This window comes from Schistocerca gregaria, chromosome 2 (assembly GCF_023897955.1).
Source record: "Schistocerca gregaria isolate iqSchGreg1 chromosome 2, iqSchGreg1.2, whole genome shotgun sequence".
NCBI classification, from domain to species: Eukaryota; Metazoa; Arthropoda; class Insecta; order Orthoptera; family Acrididae; genus Schistocerca; species Schistocerca gregaria.
The window spans coordinates 169,385,709-169,404,592 of record NC_064921.1 but is presented as its reverse complement, the minus strand read 5'-3'; the positions used below and the strand labels follow the sequence as shown (position 1 = coordinate 169,404,592).

At 40.5% G+C, this 18,884-nt stretch overlaps 1 protein-coding gene across 1 annotated transcript in view; it reads left to right on the top strand.

The window, feature by feature from the left end:
* LOC126336607 (uncharacterized) overlaps positions 1-17,247 on the top strand; it is a 69,188-nt gene extending 51,941 nt beyond the window's left edge. Inside the window, exons 2-4 of the mRNA XM_050000473.1 lie at positions 3,169-3,362; positions 10,130-10,355; positions 12,189-17,247. Coding sequence (XP_049856430.1) covers positions 3,193-3,362; positions 10,130-10,355; positions 12,189-12,332 — 540 coding nt within the window. The 5' untranslated portion in view covers positions 3,169-3,192 and the 3' untranslated portion in view covers positions 12,333-17,247. The remainder of the gene's footprint in view (positions 1-3,168; positions 3,363-10,129; positions 10,356-12,188) is intronic.
* Positions 17,248-18,884: the final 1,637 nt, after the last annotated feature.

Below are 18,884 nucleotides of genomic sequence, written 5' to 3'. Positions count from 1 at the left end.
CATCATGAAGGAATTGTCGGAATGGGACGGAAATCGTTAGGTACGATGTACATATATTTACAAACAAATAAGTACAGTTTCAGAAAATATAGATGATTTATTCAAGAGAAAGAGCTTCACAAATTGAACAAGTCACTAACGCTTGGGTCCAGCTCGGGCCATTTAGTAAGCAGTTATTCGGCTTGGCGTTTTCCATATAGTGCCTAAGGAGTTTATTTTCTCCTAACCTCTTCTCAGCACCTCCCTCTAGTTTCTCTCCGACTCCTTCCAGGCTTCTTTCTTCATTATTTATTGGATTCCACATCTCTGCCACGTAGAAACCTATGCTTTGCATAGAGTAATAGCCACTGTTTTCCTCCGATTTTTGTTCATTTGCTCGTATAGGAATGTCATCTTTGTAGAACACATTCTTGGCTACCGCCGTTCTCGAGCTTATGTCTGTGTCATATTTTGACTCTTCCGCTATAATACTTACATAGTATTTAACTTTACAGCCTACTGTAGTTTTTGTCCGTCTATTGTTACTTTGGCTTTCTCTCCTTTTCCTCACAGTACTATGCTTTCGCCTTTTTCTTTTTTATTTTCATTCCTATTTCTTCTCGTTCGTTTCTGATTTAGGTCTTGGACCATTTCATGAAGCAACTTCTTCGATTCCGCTAACGCAACCATGTCGTCAGCCTATTACTTTCCACCCATCTGCCTACTACACACTCTCCTCCTTTCCATCGACGCTCGTACTTCCATAGCCGAATTCGTTAACGCACTCCAGTGCGACGCTCTCGATTTGGAGGTAAATCGATTCGAATCCTGGTGCTGGGTGAAATTTTCGCTGCTAGTATGTGGCCTGTTAGGTGAGAAGAGGCGGTGGCATAAAGTTTCTGATTAGCAGTCTTCGCACCAGTGTCCTGGATTCTCTTTGCAGTGACTTACGAAGTGAAAGACATGTGACACTGTTGGTAGTGATCTGTGTTTCAGATGGATACGTTAAGATCGGCGGTCCCCTTGATAATGAGAGGAGTAGATTATGGGCCGGCACCGGGTTTCAGCCGCTCCCTTTTGCCATCATCATATAACACAAATGTGACACTACATTATACACTCATGCATAACACTCACTGAGCGAGGTGGCGCAGCAGTTAGCACGTCGGACTTGCATTCAGGAAGACGACGGTTCAAACCCGCGTCTGGCAATCCTTATTTAGGTTTTCCGTGATTTCTCTAAATCGCTTCAGGCAAATATCGAGATGGTTCCTTTGAAAGGGCACGGCCGACTTCCTTCCCTAATCCGCTAGGGCGCTCACCAGCGCTCTACAAATACACAAATACACATATGACACAACTCACACACGCCCGTAAGGAAAGCTGGGCACTGAGCACGGAAGAAGAACGCCTTTTTCGACACGTGGCTGAACCCAGCCTGTTTGATATCCTAGTCAATAATTCCATTGGACATTTGAATTGTACATCCATGCCGGCCGCAGTGGCCGAGCGGTTCTAGGCGCCAGAGTCTGAAACCACGCGACCGTTGCGGTCGCAGGTTCGAATCCTGCCTCGGGCATTGATGTGTGTGATGTCTTTAGGTTAGTTAGGTTTAAGTAGTTCTAAGTCTAGGGGACTGATGACCTCAGATGTGCTTGGAGCCATTTGAACCATTTTTTTTGTACATCCATGCACCCTCCTATGATGTGTTCCTGGTCCTGGTGAGGAAAGAATTTCCTCCACTAGTGTTTGGTCAGTAAGAGGAGGCGAAGGGTTGGCGAAAATTTTCTGATCATCAAAGACTCTGTGCCAGTACCATGGATTAAATTCCAAACCTTTTTATAGTGTCTCGTGAAATATGGAGATGTAACATTCGTGATGGTGATCTGTCGCAAGGGGAAGTTAATTCCGGCGGTCCCCTTGGAACTATTGGAGAGAAGTATGCTATGAGTCAGCATCAGGTTCATCTTCTCCTTTCTGTCATCACGAGCCGGCCGAGGTGGCCGAGCGGTTCTAGGCGCTACAGTCTAGAACCGCGCGACCGCTACAGTCGCTGGGGCGAATCCTGCCTCGGGCATGGATGTGTGTGATGTCCTTAGGTTAGTTAGGTTTAAGTAGTTCTAAGTTCTAGGGCACTGATGACCTTAGACGTTAAGTCCCATAGTGCTCAGAGTCATTTGAACCATTTTTTGTCATCACTACACAATACAAAACTGACACCACTATATGCATATGCACCCATCACCGTCACCTATACTCGATGTACACACTATCGTACACCGCGTGGAAAGAAAACCCATCCCAGTTATGTGGTTGGATGGCCCATCAGAGTCTCCAACCCGAAATCGTCATATAAATTCTTCATCTTCTTTTCTTATTTCTCCGTATTTGTCCCGTAGTACAGTGGGATCAGCCCTTAGGGCTTTGTCTCCGATTGCTGAGATCTTGTGCTTGGTTAGGATGGAGACCCAATACTGAGGACTGCATGGAGAGCATCCAGCCAACGTTGCCTCATCTCCCAATAGGTCTTTCACCATCGACTATCAATGAAAACCTTGCTTGTTGATTTGCTCGAAGTCTGTGACACCGAAGACAACTTTCCCTCATATTCTCAGTGCTAAGTACCACTCTGCACCAAGTGCGTATTCTATCATTGGCTCCATGATCATGAAGTGTCAGGTCAGATCCAGCGAAGCATTATGGTTGCTATCACCGCAAGTCGTAGCTTCTTTTGCTGCAGCCCAACATTCTCCACCACACAGGCGTCAGGACGGATTTCATAGGGTGTATTTAGGATTTCAGTTGGTCTGATATCTTCGTATCACAAATCACGCCATTCACTGTCCTACATCTAAGCCGTGCATTGCTAACGCAGTTTGTAACGTCGTGAACGAGTGAGCGAATTTTGAACCAAAGTACTTGAGGATATTTGTCTTTGGCAAATCTGTACCGTCTTTCTTGGTAATGGCCGTATTAGCTGCACCTGTTGACAGTCATTCAGGCGTCTTTATACTGACGTTTCTTTGAGGGTAATTACTGTCTTCAGCAACCAAAAGAACATGATCAGCAGTGTCCCAGCTGCAAGAGAATATCTCTGGTGACCGTGTCCATTATTATGATGAAGGGTCGGGGAGAAAGAAGCATGCTACTCTTTGTTTGATTTTAAGACGTCGTGTGTGTCCATTTCAGGTGCAGACAGCGTACGTTATCAGGATGGGAGCGCTGCTGAGTTTCCTGTGGGGCGGCGGCAAGGCGACGCCCGCGCTGCCGGAGGTCCCCGACCCCGTGACGGGGCTGACGCCGCGGGAGAAGGACTTCGTCGTCACCACGTGGGGCTCTGTCAAGAAGGACATCACCAACAATGGCGTCCAGCTCTTCCTCAGGTCAGCCCACCCTGCATAAGTTGTGACTATTCAAGGCATTCACTGATCAGGAAATACTGGTATCACTGAACGACATTTTCACTCTGCAGCGGAGTGTTCGATGATATGAAACTTCCTGGCAGATTAAAACTGTGTGCCGGACAAGGACTCGAACTCGGGACCTTTGCCTTTCGCGGGCAAGTGCTCTACCAACTAAGCCAACCAAGCATGACTCACGCCCCGTCGTCACAGCTTCATTTCTGCCAGTATCTCGTCTCCTACCTTCCAAGCTTTACAGAAGCTCTCCAGCGAACCTGGCCGAACTAGCACTCCTGAAAGAAAGGATATTGCGGAGACATGGCTTAGCCACAGCCTGGGGGATGTTTCCAGAACGATATTTTCACTCTATAGCAAAGTGTGCGCTGATATGAAACTTCCTGGCAGAATAAAACTGTGTGCCGGACCGAGACTCGAGTTCGAGTCTCGGTCCGGCATACAGTTTTAATCTGCCAGGAAGTTTCATTGGTATCACTCCTTTTAACCCTTCCACGACCCCTGGTATATAACCACTCGAAGCGCCGTAGATGGTGTAGAACTGGTACTAGGCAGTAGTGTGACCCTCCACTGCTGGCGTAAGCCGAAGCACTCAAATGGTGTGTAACGTAAGGTGGCTTGGTTTTTAAAACTGCAAGGTAAGCCTTCCAGGCGTCGCAATAATATCAAGGCGCCCTCCAAAATAATGACTGGGGAAATTTGTGGGTATTAACTGAGACTCAAATCACAGTTTCTTTGATTTATTCCGATAAACTTATTGAAAAAACGACTGGAAAACAGTGGCAACATTAATAGAATAAAGCCTTGGCATATCTGACATAGAGTTTGCGGGGAAAGATGATAATAATCGCTCAGCCGAATTAATTGTAGTTGTGAAGCTCCCAGTGATTGTTGTGGCGTTAATTGAAAAAAAAATGATACTGACAGTACATAAGGAAATACCGGGTGACCAAAAAGTCAGTGCAAATTTGAAAACTTAATAAACCAGGGAATAATGTAGATAGAGAGGTAAAAATTTACAGACATGCTTGGAATGACATGGGGTTTTATTAGAACCAAAAAACAAAAACAAAATTCACAAAATGTCCGACAGATGGCGGTGGACAGCAAAACGTCAGTGACTGCTACCGTGACGGGTGAGAGGTACGCCGATATGTTACAGAATCGCATCATCCCCAGCCTGGCTGATAACCACCTGCTGGAACGTACGATGTTTATGCAGGATGGCGCTCCACCCCATATTGATAGACGCGTGAAAGATCTCTTGCGCGCGTCGTTTGGTGATGATCGTGGGCTCAGCGGCCACTTTCGTCATGCTTGGCCTCTCAGGTCCCCAGACCTCAGTCAGTGCGATTATTGGCTTTGGGGTTACCTGAAGTCGCAAGTGTATCGTGATCGACCGACATCTCTAGGGATGCTGAAAGACAACATCCGACGCCAATGCCTCACCATAGCTCCGGACATGCTTTACAGTGCTGTTCACAACATTGTTCCTCGGCTACAGCTATTGTTGAGGAATGATGGTGGACATATTGAGCATTTCCTGTAAAGAACATCATCTGTGTTTTGTCTTACTTTGTTATGCTAATTATTGCTATTCTGATCAGATGAAGCGCCATTTATCGGACATTTTTTGAACTTTTGTATTTTTTTGGTTCTAATAAAACCCCCTTGTCATTCGAAGCATGTCTCTCAATTTGTACCTCTCTAGCTACATTAAACCGTGATTTATTTAGTTTCAAATTTATACCGACTTTTTGATCACCCAGTACATTGCATCAGTGCTTGAGATGAAAGGAGACTTCATTGGCGTTAAAATACAAGCATTCAGAGTGAAGCCTGAAGTAAATGAATTAGTGTGAAATGACTTCAATACCCCTACACATCATGTTGTGGTTGTGACTCGATCTCGCCACAGTATCGCAGGCGTAGCCTGAAGTGGCTGCAGAATCAATCACTGAAGGAACGGACGGCCCTCCCCAGCTTCTAAGTGCAGATCAGCTCGAAATTTTTCTAAGTCAGCTCAGGTGGCATGGCAGGCCGTCAGAGTTGACGTTGGCTCTCAGGGTGGAAGTCTCGAGGCGGAGGCCCCTGAAGATCGAGAGAGAGAGATGATTCCTGATCGAAAATTTACTACTAGGAAACTTCACACTGCCGTGTTTTGTCTCTCTTACTAAATTCTGACTGTTTGGGCTCTGGATCTTCTGAGCACTGACTCATACATATTCTCCTTAGAAAATAATAGCCCCTTCCTCCAGAACGTTAACCAACAGCATTTGTTTTACCACCTTCCACTGACAAAGTTCGCTTCGCTCTTTCTCTCTGTATCTCTCTGTGACCAATGAGGCGGTCTTCGTTGAAACCGTCCTATTTCTCTTTCTGAATTCTAGTTTATTTACGTTTGCCAATGCTGGCGTTTCTTACATTGTGTCAACATTTGTAGTTTGCAGACTCAGTACAATCAGCTGTGTCTCACATTTCCACACGCCCACAACTGCAGAACCCCAACATGTCTTTGAGATGTTTATCTCTGATGTCCAGCGCTTTCTAAGAAACAGTTAACCATCTACATTTGGGTACAATAGTGCCTTCTGCTAAGAAAAAAAAATTAACCTTCTCACTCCACTCTCAGCTTGTAAAACTTTTATCCGGGAGTTTTCACGACTGAAGTTCCTAGCTTTGTTTATTCATAGCGAACGTGGACGGCGCGAAGTGGCACAACAAAAGCACGGCTGATGACCGATGGGCAATGGATCCTCTCCTCTCCCTCCGCAAGCCTTCTGTGAGTTGGCTCTAGGGATAGTGGCTGACTCTATTGTCCCTGGCAATCTGAGTGCTTCTTCAACAGTTCAGAATGCTTTCAATGTTCTTTCTCTTCTACAAACCATGCAAATTCGAATCAAGAGTAAATGAAGAGTAGGGCTGGATTAGTCAATTACCAACAACCACAACCACTAGTACCGCTGTTTATTGCATTTCTCGACCTCAATTCAGTATTGCTATCAAATGGTTCTTTCATTATGAATTTGCATACGTAATTGACCGTTTCCAGAAGAAGAGTTGCGTAACGGTATTTGCCAGTCGATCATAGTAAATGAGGGATGACATAGATACGTCATAATAATAATAATAATAATTGACATGTTCCACATCCACGATGATCTCCTCAACACGGATCTATGGAACGAAAAACTAATCTAATCTAATCTGATATAATGGCAGGAAAGAGCTATAGTGTTTGGAAGTGCCCATCTATACACCATGATCGAAATTGCCCGATTTTTTGGTGTGTCAACGCAGACTGTCCAATGCGTGTACAAAGAGTGGTACACCACACGCAACCATGTCACGTGCCATAAGAGCAGTAGTCGAAGAAAGACCCTAACCGAGACCGACCAGGGATGAGTGTCACATTTGTCATGTACAGCCGCTTTCAATCAGACAGGAATTGTTGCTGTCAGTGAATTTTCACCAGTTTCCGAGCGACCATTGCGAAGGGAACTGCATACAGTTGACATATGGAGTAGGGAACTTGGCAAAAGCCTATTGCCCACAAAGGCGCGCACATAAAACTGGACAGCAGCTGACTGCAGGCCATACTGTGGTCCGACGAGTCGCAATTTTCCATCTTTTCAAATTCTTGGCAGGAGTGCACTGAGAACCCAATGAAGACTTAACGTACAGTGCGTGGAGGGTGTAGTTCAAGCCAGAGGTGGATCTGTGATGTTGCGGCGGTATTTTCGGGTCACGACTTAGGCCGGCTCATTCAAGTTACCCTGAACATGAACCAGTATTTATCATTTTTGGTGACAACGTGTTACTCTCTTCTTCTCTGCTGGGCCTGCAGCTTGCATAAGGTCATAATGTGACAGCTTCTTTATACTTTTGACACAATTAGCTGAAAATTGTTTATTTCTTGTTGATTACACAAGCTTATAACAAGCTTTTTGCAGCATAGGTACCATCGCCAAGTGTTCCTGTTGACATCACATTTATATATCGTTTTATTCTACATCTACGTGATTTTATGTTGTCTTATACTATGCAGGACGTCCATAAATCATCTTGGAACGTAATTCTTTGTATTTGCTATGTTGTTAATATAGATTAAGAATTTACCTTCTATACTTGTAAAATGACAGATTCTTCCAGTGCTGCTTCATATTTACACCCTGAATCACTGAATCATACCTTAGGTAGTCAGGGATATTTCTTGCCAGAGATATTGTGCAATATGTAGATGTGCGATCTTAATGTTGCCTTTTGTGTTTTGTTTATCGTGTTTTCATATCTTTTCTTTTCTCTTATGTCAATAAACTTTGAGAAACGTATCTGCGATGGTACCTGCTATGGAGTTTCCCATTGGTACCCCACCTTTCTGTGTCTGTACTTTCTGATAAAATTCAAAATAATTTTGTGATAGCGCGAGCTGTAGTAATTTTATGAGTACGTAAGTGTCAACAGTGGCTGCCTTTCTATATCAGAGGAGGCTGTCTTTTAGAATTTCAGTTGTCTCAGCTACTGGTATGTTTGTATACAAATTTGTTGTATCGAAATTATTATTATCGTGATTAATATACTGTAGATATTCTCGCCTTCCAGTATGAGATCAGCTGAGTTCACAGGGCTGCACCCATTCGTTCCTGTATTGACGGCCCTCACTCTGTGTTCGTGTCCTCTAGTTGTGACTTGGGCGTGTATGACCCCAGCTATTTTTGCGCCCTAAAACAAAACAAAACAAAACAAACCCTCAGACATCCTACCACATCTCCAGTGGCCCGCTAAATAACTCTATCTTAATACCGTAAAAAAACAGCTTGAGCCCATCTGTAACACCAAGTGAATCGTAGCAGTCAACATCCCCACAATTTGGGAGATTTACATAATCTAGTCACCAATAAGTGACGTCTGCTGGGTGTGGCATACCTGAATATAGTTGCGGACTCTTCCTCGCTGCAATGAGGACATTATCAACGGCAGTGGCAGGTATACTCAGTTTTAGCGCGGTATTTCTTGGCAATGTCCCATTAATACATCTGCACCCCAGTGTACAAAGTTATAGGGACGTCCTTGTTTTCTGGGGTGCTGCTATCTGTTATGGAGTTTAAGAAATACTTGGAACCAACAGAACATTGTGTCCGCATAATGCATAGATTTTCACTTTGTTGTAGTAGTTATATATCAATTGCACTGTGTAGATGCACTCTTCGCTGTTTTCTTTGGTTTCTGCCAGAGATATGGTCAATTTCAAGATGTGGACATGATTTCGTTTCTTGTAACTTTGTTCGGTACGAAGATGTGACCAGCAGTACGTCTCCTTAAAACATGTCACGATGTACAATTTATGTAAACATGACATTATTAAAAACGTTACACAAAACTAGCCCTGACTTTCCTGTACTACTACACAGTACAGATATGCGGGGTACGTAACTCGTCCACTTGCTGGAGCTGCCAGTTCATTCAGTTTTGGGTAATTCTGAGCAAGGCGACTCCCTTTCTCTCCCGTGTGAATCTTGTTGATTTCAAGGCACAGTCTTGAGGTAAAAGAAGAGCTCCTGGTCTCTCCAGGTTTCAAAGCCAATGTGGCTTCAAAGCTAACAGAGCCTGGCGATTTCCGCTTTAACCACAGCACGTACAAACACTTCATCCTGCAAAGGATGGGCAGATTTCTCTAAAGAATTGATTGCACACTCTGTTTGAGACAGCAACAGCTTGTTAAATCAGATCTAGTTCCGAAAATCTTCTCCCGTCGTTGTCAGCATCTCTTTGAGATCAGATCCTCGTCTGAGAGCTGGATTAGCAGACAAATGTCGGATTGTGACTGATGACATGTGTGAGGCATTGCAGTATGTACCTTTCCTTTCGTGAGTGCTGGTTAATTGACAGAAAACTGATTGACGGCTTTAGTAACAACGTCATCATTTGTTTTTCTCTGGTTCATGAAAGTGTTAATGGTTTCGTTTGTTGATGTAAGAGACGAATCATCTGTCTCTGGCAAGAAAAAGGGCGTATCAATTGTCGATTTATTGATTCTGTTATGGTGATTTTTACCACGTTCGAAGATGATTTCTTAGGTAAGTGCCATATCGAGGGTGTTTCAAAATTACTTTTACAAACTTTTGGAAGAGGTTCCTTACATAAAACAAGAAACAAATGTGTAGTAAACACGGGTCCGAAATGCACTAAGATCTATGACCACTTATTCATGTTCTGTGTTGTAAAACAATCTGTTCTAGTGCATGTTCTTTGATTTCCGTATTTTGAGATGTGGTAGTGTGGGCCAAAACGCGAAAAAAAATCCAGAAAACATGGACTCTAAAAGCCAATCTTATGAGCTATGAGCACTTCTTCAATAGAAGTGATGTGTTTCACAGTAGAAATGGTGAACAGATGCACATATCTCTCAAGGTAGGGCCTGTGTCTATTAGAATACATGTTTACTACACATTTTTTCTTGTCTTGGTCTAAGGAACTTGTTCCCAGAGATTGTAAAAGTATTTCTGAAACACTCTCTATATATATCTATTAATAAATTATTTCTCTGGATGATAATAATTTGTAAAATAATTAATATTTTGCCTGAGAGGATTCATCTGACTACAATAATTATCAGCATCTAGCTATATTTTACGGAAGTCAGTGCAAATGTTAACACTGGAAACCTATGGGAGGACGTAGGGCAGTTGTTATTTTGTACGGCCCCCATGACGGTGTCCCTGCTTCTTTCACAGGTTTTTCGACAAGCTGCCCTCTGCGCAAAAGAGGTTCTCCAGCTTCGCGGATATGCCGCGCAACGAGCTGGCCACGTCCAAGAGGCTGAAGGCGCACGCCAACAGCGTCATGTACTCCATAGACTCCATCGTCTGCAACCTGGATGACCCTGAAGTGCTGGAAGAGATGTTACTGAAGATCGGGAACAATCACGGCCGGCGCAAGGTTCCAGAAGACGAGTTCAAGGTTAGCATCCTATTCTCAACGTGGAGTTTGTATTGCTGGATTAATAATGACGATTCTAGACAGTTCTCTGTTAGTGTTATACCACTGGAAATACTGCATGTGTAGGGGAGCGTACTTCTGGTACTGCTATCATTATTACTCTCTAAGCCTCCGTATGAACTCACAGTCATTTAGCGAGACGTCTGTGGAAAGAAAAATGGTTCAAATGGCTCCAAGCACTATGCGACTTAACATCTAAGGTCATCAGCCCCCTAGACTTAGAACTACATAAACCTAACTAACATAATGACATCACACACACCCATGCCCGAGGCAGGATTCGAACCTGCGACCGTAGCAGCAGCGTAGTTCCGGACTGAAGCGCCTAGAACCGCTCGGCCACAGCAGCCGGCAAATCACGGAAAACCTAAATCAAAATGACCGGACGCGCGTTTGACCCGTCGTCCTACCGGATGCGAGTCCAGTGTGCTAACCACTGCACCAACTCGCTCGGTTTTTATTATGTACTCATTAAATGTATAAATAGTTGATTTAGTAGAGTGGCCCTTTTGAAGTCAAAAATGTGTTTGGCTGTTTATCCTATTACTACTCATGTGTTTGACAAAAAAATTGAATATAAATATTAGCTTTTTCCTACCAAACTACGTGCTCGCACATAAACCACACAACTGCCTACAAAAATCGAAATAAGAAAACTGCTCAAAACTCTCTACACAAGCACTGGAAAAGCTTTTGTGGATGTTTTGAGGTTTTCCATACTAAGAAAATGAATTTGTGTGTCAGTACGTTTCACCAAATTACATAAAAAACAAGTGACACTGTCAGAGAGCACCTTCACCCCAGGTTGCGTCCGACTTGCCCGCTATATCCGTGAGTTCTGCCACCCAACTCTCTAAAATATTTCATCACTCAGGTCAGGTCCAAGAGCAGAGTGCGGGTATTCGCACTGGCCATCCCCTTCTCCCACTAACAGTACTCCTATAGAAAGTACTGCCTCCTGTTAGGACTACTCGAAATATTGGCATTACTGCTGGCAGAATTTTTGAGGTCGACAGAAAGTCAAGGAAAAACCTCTCACACTTAATCGAGCCTGAAAGATTACAACGTTCATAGTAAGTTGTGAGTATCCCCTATAACTCATTCAACGTTGATTTATAAAAACCAACCAATCCTTTATAGTCTGGCAGTTAGAACCACACTACAATGGGTCGCTGAAATTCCATCGGACGCTCGTCGACTGTTGTCGCTAGCGGCGTAAAGTGATATTTCCGCGGCATAGCCACATATTGGGTCACACTTAAAAGTAAATAAAATCCCCGCTCAAAATAAAATCTAAATTTGATGACTGCTTCCACAAACTCTTGTCTCAAGAGGCTCGGAAATGGTAAGTTACATGATTACCTGAGAGACTGATGCAGATATTTCATGCAATTTATCTTTCAAGTCACAAATAGTCGCGATTTTCAAACTACATTCCTAGACGTACCACATAAAGTATAGCATTTCTCTTCATCCTATCCTTTAAGAAAAGATCATAATCACTTCTGAGATAAAACAGTGTAATTATGAGCCCGTCTATACAATAATGGTGAGTTGCTTAGCCTAACTTAGAGCTGTATGTCTCTGTAGCGGTAAAATGCTGACTCCGCTTCCTACAGGCTCCAAATATTCTACATGTCTACGTAAACACTTTAGTATGCAACAAACACACAAAATCCACAATTTTAATTTCTAAGTGCAACACAAAAGGATTCTTCCCCAGTATCACCGTTAGAGACTCCATTCCTACGTCTTTGGTGGCCACTTGCACTGACACTGTTGTGTTATTCACAGGTTCTGAAGGATGTGTTGATGCAGCTGCTGAGGGATGCTTTGGACATTCACAAGAGCCCCGTAGGGGAGCAGGCCTGGAGCAAGGCCATTGACGTCATGTACAAGGGCATCTTCAAAGGCATGGCAGAGACCAGAGACAAGTGATAGCTGCGCCCTGGAAGGTGTTCGTCCTAATATTCTTCAGCAGCTGTCTACCAACTGGTATCACTGTCAGACCGATGGCAGCTCTACTGCACATGGTGCACATACTGTACAAATTGAAAGCTTTAATCTAGTGTGCTGTGTTAGATTGTAGTCAGAAAACAGTGGCTACACTCAGCTACATCATCAAAGGTGATAAAGCAGGATATTCAGCATGATTCATTTAGAGTGCTGAAAACTCTGTCCTACGAATTGTCGGTGTTCACACTGAAATCAACAGGTATTATTTTTTTAAAAGAAAATGTAACCATGATAAACAAGTAACTGGAAGGAGGATAGCTTATAAGAAACAAATTGATTCAGTTCATTCATTCTGTATGTGTAGGGAAGTCTGGCGAAAAGACATAGGCAAACAGATAAATATGTGGTAAATACAAGTCTACCATCATAAAAATACATTTGGGTAAAGGAGACCCTAGTGACACAAGAAAATGTATTCACAGACGCACTGAAATTGTTTTATTTTTATGATGTAATCACAAATGATGAAATAAAAATCTTTTGAAACAATAACAGTAAGCATTTTGTTGTAACAAAATTCAGTATCTCATATCAGATGGTATTGATGAACTGTCTGCTATAGATTACGCACCTATCTAAAGTAATCGTTTCTTTCTGTGTCTTATACATTTATCTTTAAGTTTGCTATAATGTGTTAGGTTATTAATAACATTTTCCGAAATGTGGACTTTTTCATATCTTATTTGAACAAAAATGGAAAAGTAACCAGCTAACTTTATATATTACTGTCCTCTTTCTTCTATCTTCTTTCTGTCTATCTCGCTGTCTATTCTGTATGTATATAAATTGAAGTCCCCTGCTCACTTTTGTGTGGGTGTTTGGGCTAATATCAGAAACTACTGTAGTGATTTCGATTTGGTTTTCACTAATAGGTTGACTTATTTACTAGGAAGGTTTGTTTGTATAATTTATAAATATTTTGTACAAATTAGTTGATTTAAACTGAATTAGACTCCTGCTGCAGTGAAAACGATGCCATTGCCATCTAGCAGCTAGCAGTGAATGTCAGAATGTAGGAGCATTGCTCCGTGCAGCACTATCAACCATCACCAAAGTCATAAGCCAGAGTGTGCGAACGCTCCTCTTACATTGATGTACCAGCGACGGGAGGAATGTGTTCGGCGTGATGTAGTCAGAGTGATGCGACTTAATGTATTCAGATATTACTCCTATGGTCACATCGAAATTATGCATAAGATTGGAAAACGAATGTTCACTGGCGATAAAGGACCGCAGGCCTTTTACATCCTCATAAACACTGGTCCATTCATGAACTTTTTAAAGAAGTAAGCAGTCATGGGCGAGATCTTCTCGACACCTTAGAAATAGAGAATGGGATGGGAGTCAGAATTTCTTGCAGATGAATACAGAAAATTTCGAAAAATTGCTACAGATGGTGTGGGGACGCATCAAAAAACAAAAACTTTCTGCTTTCATCAGAGTAATGGTCCCAATTTGCACTTATAATTCTCTACACACACTTAGAACAACAGGCAGTGAGTTACTTAACTTCCAAGCATTTTATGCAGTCACTTGAGTATGATTGAATAGTGAAAAAATATTCGAATCCGGAATCTATGACTTTTACTTTTCTCTGCAAAAAGTAAAAAATTATGCAAGGGATGCTAATTTGGTAGGTTTACATTCAAAACGTTCTTTTTAGTAGAGAAGCATATGATTCAACTTTCAGCTTTCTCCTTCCCTTCATTCAAACCTAGATACGCACAAGCTTCTTTGCATTGTAAGGTGGAAATGTATGCCATGACGAGCCCCTGACAAATAATTGCAGCATTGAGACTCAGCAATGAACATTACATACTGAGGTTTACAGGAGAAGTACTATAACGTGCGACACATCTAGATTAAGTGCATTATTCTTGAAGGATTAAAACATGCTACATGCTGTGATGTACCAGCGTGTGCAACTGATTATGTTACAAAAACCGTTGATGACAGCATAGACCTGTCTAAAACGGTTATACTAGTAAACATAATAATAAAAAGAACTGCTAGCGATATTGGCTACCCTGAGTCTTGTGACGTTCAGACTGCTCCCAAACTGAAGCAATGTTAAGCATATACAGATGAGGTGTACTTTCTCTTTTTTTTATTTCGTTTTATTGGTAGCCTTTAAACACAATATTGTCCCACTAGCCTACGGTACATGACATGCTGCAAATTGATACATATGTCGAGTATCACACACATACACACACACACACACATATATATATACACACACACACACATACACACACCACCACCACCACCACCATCACCACACACATGATCCACATGGAACACATTGGCTATAAACATATTAATTAAATCATATAACGAGCAAACTGGCCGAACTAAGATCAATTAAAGACCCTGCCAAACGTATCTGTCTGTATAGGGATTTTGATACGGTTTCTAATAACAAATAAGATGATTCAAGGAGAAAATTTGTTTATATAATGTATTACCGCTATGTCAGACAAGTCATCGAGCCATTGATACCTAGTGCTACCTGTGCACCTGTGCAATGTTGGGGTGACTCGATAATGCAGTTACATGTTTTATATTTCTGTTTCACTCTCTCCCTCGTCTTCGCACAGGCATGCTCTCTCTCTCGTTCACACACACATACAGATACACATAACAAAAAAAAGTCTTTTGAGCGTATCAAAGACATGTTCACATGAGGATGAGGAATTCTAAAGACTCTTAGTATCTCATGGAATCGCAGGTTTCAAGATTTCATTATAACATATTGCATATCTTGTTTTTCCTTAATAAATTTTTCAGATGAAATACTAACAGAAAATTCTGAGCCTATCAAAGATATGTTCACCTAATGACGAGGAGGTCTGAAAACATTTAGTAGTTTGCAGAACCACAGATTTCATTGAATCACATTGTGTATTCACATTTATTTTCAATAATTTAAATAATGCAGTGCAGTTTGATATGTATCACAGACTTGTTGATCTAAGAAATGTATGAGATGGTATCATTTAGACCCAAAATTTCAGCTTCTTATTGTAAATTAAATTTTAGATTTATTTAGGGTGCTCCATTTGCAAATTTGACTTCAAATCTCATGTGATAACATACTAAAGGTTTCACAGATCTCTCAGTAGTGATAAACCACTAATGAACATTGATAACAACAAACCTATATTACTCACACAAGGTGATGATTGGCATCCTGAAGTTAAATGTACATCTCCAACAAAATCTGGTACTTATGACTTTGTGTCCAATACATCAAATGGAACCTTGCAGCCTACCAAGGTGAAGCAGTTGCTTGTATGACTAGTGCATGTTACAAAATTGGAAACAGCATGTATTTAAATCTCATTGTCCTCATACTAGAGACAATATGTTACCGCAACTTGTAATATTGTATGCTATTATGGTCTTCAATCCAAACACTAGTTTCATGATGGTCTTATTGCTCATCTATCTGTGCAAGTCTCTTCATCTCTGCATAACTTCTGAAAGCCACAGCTTTCCACCTTGATTACTGTAGTCAACATTTGGTCTCCCTCTACATTATTTACACCAAAATATCACTCTGTTATCATATTCATGATTCCTTGATACTCAGCATGTATCCTGTAAACTGATCCCATCTTTTGGTCAAGCTGAGTACATTTCCTTTTTGACTTTGGTCTTACATTGCATGAAGATGCAATAATGTAATTTTCTGTCCACAAAATTTTTATGCTTTGTATAGTTGACCATTAGGAATACAGCATGGTACAATTGTTCCTATTTATTCCCTATTCACGTTTGTTGAGACTATAGCACATTTTCTTCCTTATTGCCAGTCCTTTATGTGTAATAATTTGCTTATAAAGTGACTGTCAATTCTTATTGTTAGTTTATTGGTTCCATGTTCTGTATGGTACACCTTATAAAAATGTAAAACATGTCTCTTGCTCAGAACTGCAGTAATGTTTTTCCAGTATTTGTATGGGCAGTGACACCAACAAGTTTATTTCTGAAATCACTTCTATTATCTGTTTATATGTTTAATCCCTCAGATAGATGATGATATGTTATACTAAGCAAAGATAAGTGAATTTAAACATTGAATAATATCTACAAGAAATTATATGATGTATACTACAAGTTATTATATATAGATGCATCAAAATATTAAAGACCTTAGTGCTTATTCATTTACTTTTTGACATTTGCTGTTCATTTAGAATACCAGGCACAAATGTATGTACCATCTTTATATTAACTACATGCTTATCCATTTTATGATATTTTACCAGATTATTTTCTTTTATTTCTCATTTTTTGTCTTTGTATATTTTCCAGTAACTTGTTTAAGAGTTTTATCACTGACAAAACTAAATGTTGATTGCTTATCAAGATGAAAGGTCAGTTACACTTAAGAAGAACAAGAATGTAAGTGATATTAAACTAGGTGAAAATCAGAGCTTTCTTGTTTTCCATTTTAAGAGAAGTATTGATACCTAAAATTCTGAAATAGCTGCCTTATTAGTCTGTTTCACTATTCTCTAGTGTTTCCTTATCTTGTAACTTGTTATTTTACTTCTTTTTGTGATTCATGGTCTTTTTGGAGTCAAAATATACCACAGTTTTTTGTTTAGTCCAAAAATCTGCTTTTGTAAGTGGTGTATGAAGATGCAATAATCTAATTTTCTGGCCACAAAATTTTTATGTGTTGTATGATGACCATTAGGAATACAGCATGATACAACTGTTCCAATTTACTTCCTTTTGACATTTGTTGAGACTGCAGCACATTTTCTTCCTTACTGGAAGTCCTTGATGTGTAATAATTTGCTTATAAAGTGACTGTCAATTCTCATTGTTAGTTTATTGATTCCATGTTCTGTATTGTACACTTTACAAAAATGTAAAACATGTCTCTTGCTCACAACTGTAGTAATGTTTTTCCAGTATTTGTATGGGCAGTGACACCTATAAGTTTATTTCTGAAATCTTGCTAAAGGTGTTGAAAGCATGATATTTCTTCCTCATAGTCATGTCAAGGTAGATTGTGAGTGACAGTGTCTCAAGGAGACTTGCAGCCATCATTCAAATCTAACTGAAATACTTAACTTCGTTTTCTGAGCTATAACTTTAAACTGAAAGAGGATAGGATTTGATTCTCTTTACCGTGAAATTCCACAGTTCATTTAACCAGAAACATGTTCACATGCGTTGCACCTTGCATGACTTATTTAGCAGAGGTTTATTTAACAATGATTCTGGCAGAAGCTGCGTCATTTCTTTCAGACCAACATGCATCAAAGGGTTCCATTGCAGCTAATCTGACAGAGCAGAGCTGAGCTCCATTACCTGGGTTGCGCAGGTAAGGATTATCGTTAGGGCTGTGAAAAACTTTGTTGGGCGGGTTTCAGGTTCAGCGAACTTTTACACATCTCTACATACATTCATATTAGTATCAGTAAGCACGCATGGTGGTTCTGTTGCTCAGTCTATATCTTGATTGTTGAGAAGTTATCAATCACGGGTGCTACTACAAACTTTTATTACATTCAGAATAGTGGCTTTACAAAAATTCTTTACCATTCTACATTCAGAGTACTGCACAGGCGTGTGTTCATATTGAGTCGTCTGTACATTCTACATCCATGTATATAGGCTACACAGCTTAAAGATTACACAGTAATTGCAACTACATCTTTCCATTCTAAATTTGGAAAACATTACACAACTAGAAATTTAAATCGTAAACGATACACATATGTCGCGATATACAGTCTAAACTGCAATTGCAGTGAGATTTATTATTACTCTTGAAGAATCGGGTTTGCCAAGATCGCTAACAATTCAACAAGTCTTTGTATTACTGTGGATGGTTTCGACAGATCTACGCTGTCGACATCGGATCTGAAAGGCTAAGAAAAAAAAAAAAAAAAAAAACAAAGAAAAGAAAAGGAAGAAAATCCAAGTGAGGGTAGCTCAAACATATACTATTTCATGTACTACTGCCTACACTGATTCAACATTGGAATGCACCTTGTAATATTATTAGATGCACATGCTTGAAGGTCATACAGTGATGCTGCTTCAAATTGTAATAAAAATGACTATGAATATCAATATGTTACAAAAAATAACACATTATTAAAGCATACAATTTGTTGTGCTGATGTTCCAACGTACACATATCACCTGACACCACAATGGCAACTTAGGTAGCATAATATTTCCACAGATAAGTAAGTATACAGTTGTTTACACTGCTTCAGTCTCATTAAAGTAATTAAGACAATTTATGTGTCAGTTAAAATCACAGATTAAAAATTACACTATATGTTGAAGATATACAATGTACATTTTTTAAAGTAAAATTTGCAATGAAATATACTTTCTTCCCATTACATGTAAACTTATAATAGCCATTATTTTAAAAAAAAAAGATTACAATAAACCCAGTTCACATTATTCTTCAACACAGAGCCATATCTAAAGTCC